The sequence below is a fragment of the Nicotiana tabacum genome, chromosome 22 (genome assembly GCF_000715075.1).
Source record: "Nicotiana tabacum cultivar K326 chromosome 22, ASM71507v2, whole genome shotgun sequence".
In the NCBI taxonomy this organism is placed as follows: domain Eukaryota; kingdom Viridiplantae; phylum Streptophyta; class Magnoliopsida; order Solanales; family Solanaceae; genus Nicotiana; species Nicotiana tabacum.
Genome location: NC_134101.1, coordinates 51,582,140 through 51,592,536, shown reverse-complemented (window position 1 = coordinate 51,592,536; position 10,397 = coordinate 51,582,140). Strand labels below are relative to the sequence as shown.

The following is a 10,397-nucleotide window of genomic DNA, read 5'->3' as shown; positions in this document are numbered from 1 at the left end:
CACAGATGAAAAATTCCACCACGCTCGGAAATATCAAGTTTCATTACTCCATCAACCCCAAACCTAAACATTCATAGTACGATTACCTTTTCTTTACTGGAAATAAAATATTGGACCTCTGAATCATGTACTGAGAAAAACCTTCTCTCAAGTCGTTTACTACCCTGACACATAAACAGGCATTCTACCATTACATAAACATTGTGCGATAACAAAACACGGATTGTCATAACAATCAATGTCAAATCTCAAAACCTTAGGTAGTACTGATACTGGACTGAAACAACAGAGCGGCCTTCCGCATGGCGACGACAATAGCCCAATTAAATATGCAGGGAGAAGCATCATGCACTACATCTATAGTTCCATTAAAAATTTTCTCAATCCCCAATTTATAACAAGCGTTTCACGCCGCATAGGATTGAATATGAAGGAAATGAAGGCATAAGCCTCAAAGGAATCGAATCTCACGATGAAGAATCAAGAAGGGAAATGCTCCTAACAGCCATGTAGCCTCTCGAAGATAAGCACAGACGTCTCTGTACCGATCCGCAAGACTCTACTAGACTTGCTCATGACTCGTAAGACCAAAGTGAACCTAGTGCTCTGATACCATGTTGTCACGACCCAATCTCACCTAAAGGTCGTGATGGCGCTGAACACCACTGTCAGGCAAGCCAATAATACAAACTTCACTTAATTACACATTTAGTATTTTTGAAATCAAAATTTCTTTAATGAAACAGCAAGGATAGAACTCATAGAGTAAATGATAAATATTTTTAGCAACTAAATTTCTAAACAATTCGTAACCGTTCCCAAAACCTGATTTCAAAAGGTAATGTGGATAACCAAACCAGTTGTGATGTAGAATCCGGGGTCAAATTTAAGCTTAATAACAGTTCTGCCCTCGACCAGACCCTCGATTCGGGGCCAATTGCGTATGAAAAACTATGATTAAAATAAGAACTTTTCAATAACTAGAAAGCAGAGAAACACGTTTGTATTACCTTGATATGTATGTTACTGTATCTCCATTGAATAAGAAACTTCTCCTTTATATAGTAAGGGAGTTTTACCCCTAGTACAATTCTAAAAAAGGTAAAAAAAAAAAATAATCCATTTTTACATCAATTACTGATATGCTACCGACATCAGGCGAGATCCGCGCCATAATATCCGGTTGGGTGCGGATATCACGGCCCTTTGTTAGTCGTGTGCAACCGTTTGTAGTGCTTTTCGAGGTCTTGGAGCTCATACTGGGTTCTGGGGGTGTTGTCTTGTCGGGCTCGGTGGCAAGCACTCCGTTCGGGCCTTAGTACGAGAAGTTCCCAGCTTCGATTCTGATTTCATGTAGTTATGTCCTTACTTTGTTTGACTCACCGGGAAATCGGGGTGCTCATTAGCCCCGGTTTTACCCGTATACAGACATTTTGCAAGAGAACGGAAGTTCGATCACCGGCCAAAATGTATTCGTTCTAATAAGACATTGAAGAATTTTTTAAAAGGAACTTTTAATATTAGTTCATTTTGAATCATTGGATCTTCATTTTAGCAAAGTGGATTACCTTTTCAAAAGTAATTAGTATGTCCCAGTTACATTTATTTGTGTCTCAAAACATAAGCTTTAGTAAAGGCTTTTGAAATAAACCAAAAATGATAGTTTCATCCCAGATAGTTTGTTAATTGCATTATTCCATTCTTTCCCATGTAAATGCATGTGTCTTTACAAAGCTATGGCAAGATATAACGTGTATAGTTTGATATATGAATCACTCATCCTAATTGTATAATTTGTATTATGCATGTATCGCCTACGACAATAATAAGGCTTTTCTTTTTTGCATGCCCAAAGTATGCCTAAATCATATGAACCAAGTGTGCTAATCACTGTATTTTACTGTGTTGCGTAATGTTAAACATGTCCCTTTCTATTCCTTTGGGTTCCTATCTCATCATATCTCCTCTCTCCTACACTGGTAATTGTTTGCTAAGAACGATTATCTTTGGATCATGGTTTGATCGATGCTGCTGCCCTATCTACAAGTTTGATTTTATGGGTCAACAACTTCCTGCTCTAAATACAATTTAGTATTTAACCTTTGTCGTAATCTTTGAGATAGGAAGTTCCTCTAAAAATAAGTGTCCGTGTTCTGATTCCAATCCTAGAAGATGGATGCAAACCAGTTTGGTCTGTATGATAATTTTGGATTCAAGAAACAGGAAAAACTGCACTTATTCTTCTTTATTTCAATTTTGTGTCCAACAGAAGAAAATGGGTAATGTCCTGCCTTAGCAAAATAGTACTGCGCAAATAAAGTTCAGCTTAAGATAAGCTTCCATTGGGAATTAAAGTAAAACACATGTCAGAATTGCACATATTCACGAACCCTTTTGCAACACCAAAATTAATCTTTTTAATTAGCTGGCAATTGAAAGTGCCAATTAATGCTGGAATAGGTGGTGTCTCAATTGGAAAAAAAAAAGTACTTACATATTGCACAACTCAAATCAATGCTGGAATAGGTGGTGTCTCATGATTGAAAAAAAGCTCATGATATAGTGCAACCCGAATCAATGGAGGAAACATATACCGATCAAACATTGACAGAAATATTGTATTGCTGGGCATTTATTCCCTTTTCCAGCTTATAATGGTGGCATCTAATTCCCTAACTCCACAAGATATTCTACTTCTTCGATCACGAATGTCTCACTCAAGGAAATTAGAAACTTGTTAAATCATAACCCAAATCAGTAGAGAGTAGAGACAAACAACTCGAGATAACAGAGATGTGATATTACTGGAGATCGTTTGGCATTGACAGCTTATAACGGAAAGGACAGTTCTTTCCTATCTCCAGAAGCTCCTTTGCTTCTTCGATCATCGAGTGATCAACCAACGCATCAACCACCCGTTGGATTGTACCAGTAAAAACATTTAGTTTCAAATTAATACACTTCTTGCACAAGTCATAAGCAGAATCAGGATCATCTTTATCACATGCCAGCGTAATAAGTAACTCGAATGTGGGACGATTAGGAACACAATCGTTTTCCTCCAACTTAACATACCAGCTTTTAGCCAATTCCAAATTGCCATCCTTTGCACAAGCTTTAATCATGGAATTATGACTGTATGTATCAGGATTTACTCCCCTTTTCTTCATCTCCTCAAACAATTCCTCAGCCTCTACTACCTGATTGTTTTCTACCAACCAACGTATTCGCGAGTTATAACTCCTAACATCCGAAATCACATTCTTCTTTTCCATCAAAGTCCACATTTTTTCAGCTTCAGAAGACATATTATTCTTGTGAAACGCATCTAAAAGCGTATTGAAAGTAACAACATCAGTGTCAATTCCATTTTTTCCCATCTCCTTCATTACTAAAACTGCGGAATGCAACGAACCCATCTCGCATAATGCCTTGATCACCGTATTATACGAAATAACATCTGGCTCAATAGCTAATTTCCCAGGTAATTCCCTGAAAATCTCACTAATTTTATCATATTTCTTCGAGTTAACACAAGCTGCCAATAGAGCATTGAATGATATGATTGTACGATCACAGTTTAACTCAGGCATTTCGTCGAACAGTTTCCGGGCTTGCTCGAACATACCAGCTTTCCCATATAAGGAAATGAGTCGTACAACGAAACCCTCATCTTCTATTTCTGGGTAAATTTTTTGGTGCTCGAGGATATCTTCAATAGCTGAGAACTGTTGAGTTCGGCTGAGTCGTCGTACGAAAGATTCATAATTTACATGCCTGCGGCGGAATCTGGGATCTTTTGACAAATGCTTAAATTTACGAATCAGTGGCCGAAATTTCTGTTCTTTGGAGGATTCGGGTTCACTGATTGGGTTGAAGGGTGGAGGAACTTTGGGTTTGGCGTCGGTGATGGCTGTAAGGACTTGAGATTTAGCGGTGTTGGTGAAGACATTATGGAGACGGCGGTAGAGGGAAGAGGACATTTTTTGTGAGGTTAAAATATTAAATGTGTCATTTTTCAAGATTTCTGCTAGAGTTTTTATACCTATGGGTCATAATACCATTTATTTAACAACAACAACATACCCGGTATAACCCCACATAGTATGGTCCGGGGAGTGTACTAAGATAATGTGTATGCAAATCTTTATTCCTATCTTGTGAAAATAGAGATATTATTTCCAATAGACCCTCGACTCAAAAAAACATAAGCATCACATTAATGAAAAGACAGACAAGAAAGGACAACACCAAAAAGCCATATAAAAATAACATAAAATACAACAAGATATTAAGATGACCAAAATGAAAGAAACAACATGTAGTCATAGAAACTAATACCAACAGAATGCTAGAGTACGTACTAATACTACCGGTATAAACAATCCAGACCACATATCCTACTACCCTACTCCTCGACATCCACACTTTCCTATCAACGATCATGTTCTTGGTTAGCTGAAGTTGTGTCATGTCTTGCCTAATCTTTTTTCTCCACTTCTTCTTCGGCCTATCTCTACCCCTCTTTAGGTCTTCCAATGTCAACCTCTCGCACCTCTTCACCGGGGCGTCTGTGCTTCTCCTCTTCACATGTCCAAACCACCTAAACCTCGCTTCCCGCATCTTATCCTCAATAGGAGCCACACCCACCTTATCGTGAATAACCTCATTCCTAAGCCTATCTAACATGGTGTGCCCGCATATCCATCTCAACATTCTCATATTTGCTACCTTCATCTTCTGGATATGGATGCTCTTGACCGACTAACACTCTACCCCATACCATTTATTTAGGATGTTATGCCTTTTTTCCTTCCTCATTTGAAAATATAGCAGTTTTGGTTTCCATCATATAACATTGTTATAGTTGTAAGGACTAAATCACATGTTTGGTTTAATTGAAGAATCACATATTTAATCTAACTAGTTTCTAGACACGTACGTTGTATGTGTATCCCACATCAACACTTTTTAAAATAACTTTATTGTATTGAAGTATGCATGAGTGTGATGAGTAACACAAAATTTTAATGCAACATTATTTGACATCTTCTAAACCTGTGAAGTTGAGGTCTGTAAATACAGTGAAATAATGTGTAATGAATTAATTTTGATGTTATTAGGTCCAAACATATGATACAATCGTATCTCACACCTAATATTTTATTTTGAAATGATGTTTTTGATATATGTTTCATTCTCACGTTTCAACTGGTATACCATGACCAAAACTCATGAAGTTTATGTAATTTTCAATTCAAGTTTGTACATATGTGACACGTATTATGCTGTGAGAATTTTTCGAAAGCTTATGCATATCAAGACAATAAAATTGTTCTTTCAAGAATTATTTGTATTTACCTCAAGGCCATTAAAAAGGTAACTATTGAGGTCAGCTCTTAGAGTTCTTGCAACCTCAATTTTTTCTACTAAAACGACCAAAGCATGAGAACCATGACTGAAGAGTTCTAGCTCTTAGTTCTTTGTCACCCAATAGTACTACTTCATTACGATTGTAATGATTGGTATAGACTAACCTACCTAGATTCTATAATAAAGAATAAAATTAAATACAAATAAAAGTTATTCAAATGTTAAACACATTAAGCATTTGCACATGTTATCATTACCAAATCACTGCAATAATTAATATTTTCCTTTAACATATATAAAAGAGTATAATTTCCAACATATATTAGAATCCTATCTTCACATAAATTTATAAATAATTATATATAGATGCTTCTGTTGTTTTAGAATATCTAAAGATGATTTAATAAATACGAAGCAGAAGTAGCTACCTCAAATAATTTCAATTTAAAAAAGAATCTTCAAGTTAGAAATAAAAATCACTAGAGAAATAAAAATAAATGAATACACACAAAAAAGAGAGGTAATATTGTAGTACTTTTTCCAACAATGAGACCTAAAAAAGCAACAAATATGCATCCTTTCAATTTTCATGTACCAGATCTATATTGTAAAAAAAAAATAGTTGTTAACACATCATTTTGGAGCAGGCCTATGCATTGCAAGAATCGAAACTTAAACTTATGGTAGAAATAATTGCTTACTTAGATGGTTAGGAGAGTTGATGCATGAGCAATATGCCAATATCACTAAAATCTATGACATAGACGCATAACAGAGAAGATGAATAATGATGATGAAGAAGAAGAATGGATATCAACACTTCCCGAAGAGAACTTCAAAAGTTCAATAGTTTGGCAATCCGTAAGTTTTAAAAAAATTAGTCGTGGAAGTTGAAAAGAATTTCCAAACATTGAATAGGTACAGGAAGATGAGAAACAATTCTAAGGCATTGAATAGGCTGCTAAGTGGCTGTTGTAAGAAAATTATTCCACCCATTTCTATACCCATTTACCAGATTCATTATTGTACAACTTAATTTATCATTTATTAAAAGGTAGATTTTTTGTACAAAAATATTAAAGAAATTGTGTTTAAGTGAGGGGTAAAATAGCAATTCAGCTTTTTATGGGCATTTTAGCAAATTAACTTTACCTAAAAGTCTTCACACTTATAATATAGTATGATTAAAAGTAAAACGTGTTAAGTTGAACAAAAGAAGGATCAAAATTAGATTAACACAATATCTAGAAGACCAAAATCATTATTTTTCTAAATCTAAACTCACTTTATTGAGGGAAAAAGAAGAAGATGTTAAACGAGTTATTATCTAAAAAATTTTATTCCATCCCGGAAGGGGGAGGGGGTTGTGGAAATAAATCTTTCATGATACTACTAGATTATTTGAATTTTATCGGTGCTACTAATTATTTGAAGCTTGAAATAAGAAAAAAATAAAATAAAAAATAGACCAATAAGAATCGATCTTTACATCCGATGGTGGATAATATTATTATTATTAAATTATTACTCAATCAAACTATGTATGATTCATTTTTCTTATATAAAAAATTGCCAAAACTATCCTCGAACTATAAGCTTAGGGTCAAAAATACCCTACGTTCACCTATTGGGCTAAAATTGCCCCCAAAGTTTTCTTGTCGACTCAAGTCTACCCTTATGACTACCGGCCATTTCCTCCCAAAAAAGATTTATTTAATAATGATGTGGCAACTTCACATTCGTCGAATTTAAAACACTTGTCCCCATTAAGAAGACCAACCCATATATACCCATTTCCGGACTAAACCACCCCGAACCCAAAATCAATTGAAAAAGGGAAACCTCCACGCCCTTGACTCTTATTCTTTCTTTTCTAAGTGCCTCTTCTTCAAATTAGGGGTTTTCAAAGAAAGAAGAGTCGTATCAATGATTGCAATGAAACTTTTAGCTATTGCTACAAGAAAATCAGTCCAAATCAGTTGGAAATTACAAATTTAGACATAAATAAACATTCACAATCACTTAATACTCTATAAAATTTCAGATTTGAAAATTTTGACAACCTTCGAAGCTTAGCTTCAATGCCGGACAACTTTGTTCCTTGCATTTTCGAGCAACCAAGACAGTAGCTAAACTTTGCTTCAAATAATAACAATAAGTAGGTTCCAATCAACAATTTCGACTTTCAATACCAAACTCTCCCAACAACTTTGACAATTTCAAGCCACGAATTTGACCCACCAAAGATCCTAATCAGTAGAATGATCAAGGAAAGTTTTAAGCACTAAAACTCTTCAATTCAGCAGGGGATCAGCGATTCTCAATTCCACCAATGAACCTAGTCGCATTTTCAAATGCTCATACCAATGAAATTTGAAAACTGAGAAACAAAGCATGAACGTAAGTGTATTCGATCAAACATTGATACTATTTTTTTAATTTTTTGATTTTTTTTGTCACGACCCAAACCGATGGGTCGCGACGGGCACCCAGTACCTTACTCAACCTAGTATTAACGTAACGTATCTTTTCATGTCATACTATCATAGATAACTGAGCCGGAAGGCTGCTGTGGGATAAGTAAAATACAACATGTAATACCAACTTATACATAAGACATGCGGGCCTATAAGATCAAAATAACCACTCGTACACTGAATATAGGCCGATAAGGCCATATAATATTTTACGTACATGACATCTATCTACAAGCCTCTAAGAATACATAATTTTCATAAAGATCGGGACAGAGTCCCGCCATTCCAACAATACACGTCTAAATCATACTAACCAAACAAGCAACTCCGAAGCAAATGGAGCACACCAACATCTTCCGCTGAGTTGATAGCCTACTTGGAGGGCTCTCGACCTGTCTATCGGGACCTGCGGGCATGGAACGCAGCATCCCCAAGCAAAAGAGATGTCAGTACGAATAATGTACCGAGTATGTAAGGCGCATAAATAAGTACATAATAGACATGGAAGAAATATAAAGTAAATGACTCAACCTGTATGTCTGGATAACTATGTAATTCATGAAATGATTATAGTGCCATGCATATGTGTATGAATGTCATGGCGTGCATAGGTACATGTTTCATAACATCGTGAGGCCTCTGAGGGCATCCCATCATATCCTTTCGGTCATTGTGGGCAAAATCATTAATGTACACTAGCTGATCAGGTGGTGGTGTGTATATAACGTCGTAACCTTTATATATATATATATATATATATATATATATATATATATATCTGGTCATGGGTCAATGTACATGTATAAATGCATAAGAAATACATTAATAAGATTTCTCGAATATAAAATTAATATGCCTTTCGGACAAACTTTATCAAATACGTATTTTTCTGAGACCTATGAATAGAGGATATAATAATAATTCACATAGGGAATCAAGAATATATACACCCCTAGTATTTCTATGAATAGAGTCATTTATGAAAGTTGTGTATTTTGCTCGTTTCGTTTGTATCATTTGGATCATGCCAAAAAGAAAGAAGGGATAGCCTTAACATACCTGGAGTAGGGAGAAATCTGTACGATGTTCTTGGAAAAGGTTGCATCGTACTCCTTCAGAACCCCAAATTTTTTGCGTTGCTAATTGTGCTAAGAAACTTCGTTGGATTTTGGTTGAATAAATCACGTTGTCAACGTAATATTTAGAATCCGATTGAAGTGGTTTGAGAATGAAATTTATTGAAATCTTATAAGAATTGCTAACTTCTCACTTTTGATTGTTGTGTGGATAAGGGATTGTAGAAATTTTGGTTGAATTCTTATTAAAGTAAAGATTTGCTGCCTCCCAAACATATGCACTTCCGTTTCCATTTTATGATTGAAGGGAGGTTATTGCTTTGTTAAATTGAGTTGGGCCCACTTTGATGACTAATGTCACATAATCTTACGAAATTTTTGCCACCTTTTAAGTATTATATAAGAGTCACAATGTTTAGATTAATGGGCTGCCACATTTTTGTAGTCCAAACTTTATCCAAAATCACCATTAATTAATCACTAATCTTATGATTAATTTGATAATATCCACTATCCAATAATTAACCAATTACCCACATAATTAAGAATTATCTCAAATTATTTATAATACTACTCACTTTAAACATACCTTATACACCTTACTATCATGGTCATGTTGTACCTTTTATGGTACTAGTCCATAAATATCGGGTATTTTAGCTCGGGCCGTATTTTATCCTAAAATGTCAGACTTTGACGAAATTTATTTTCTTCGATTTACTTACCCTCTCAACTTTACGAATTTACTCATCACTTGTTTGAAATAGCATAATACTTATAATTTCAAAATAACCTCATTCCCAAATTCACGTCGATTAACTCACGACAAAATTTTAACGTACAAAAATACGGGATGTAACATCTCATTTCCGAACTTTCATCAATTTATTTATGGCGTATTTTTACGTACGAAAATATGGGGTGTAACATCATTCCCCCCTTTGGAACATTCGTCCTTGAATGTTGACTGATGTACTTATCATTCTCATAACCCATAGCTCTTGCGAATACTTTAGTACTCCTCTTTCCATCTAGGCAACTGTTGTGTGAATGAATCCCAAATGCTAGGGCATCCCCCCTTTTGGCCTCTTTCTCACACCGCGACTCGTGGTCGGAATCATTCCAATCTTGTAATTGTTGCTATCTTTTATCGCACAACATATACGATTCTGACTTTGTAAGTGCGCCTATGCGACTCTTCTCTCCTTTTTCCTCAAGGTTTTAGCCAATCCCTAGGCCTAATTTTGTGAACAAACATAATAAGATGTCCCTCTGGGCTGGCATCTATAAGTACAATGAAGTTCTTCACTCGATACTTTATTGAACTTATGTATATTGTTATATCTTATTTCATAGGTCCACTTATCTATTCGTATGACTTTACTTCATCTAGGTAGGTCATACTATACCATAAATCTTACTTTGATATATCGTTATTGAGGTATGTTACCGAACTCCAGGTTACTTTCGT

General features: G+C 35.3%; 1 protein-coding gene across 1 annotated transcript; it reads right to left on the bottom strand.

Moving 5' to 3' along the window:
* Positions 1 to 2,801: 2,801 nt before the first annotated feature.
* On the bottom strand, positions 2,802 to 3,983 carry LOC107760639 (small ribosomal subunit protein mL103 (rPPR7)-like). The gene has a single exon (XM_016578722.1). The coding sequence runs from the start codon at positions 3,981 to 3,983 to the stop codon at positions 2,802 to 2,804; it is 1,182 nt and encodes a 393-aa protein (XP_016434208.1).
* Between the last annotated feature and the right edge of the window lie 6,414 nt (positions 3,984 to 10,397).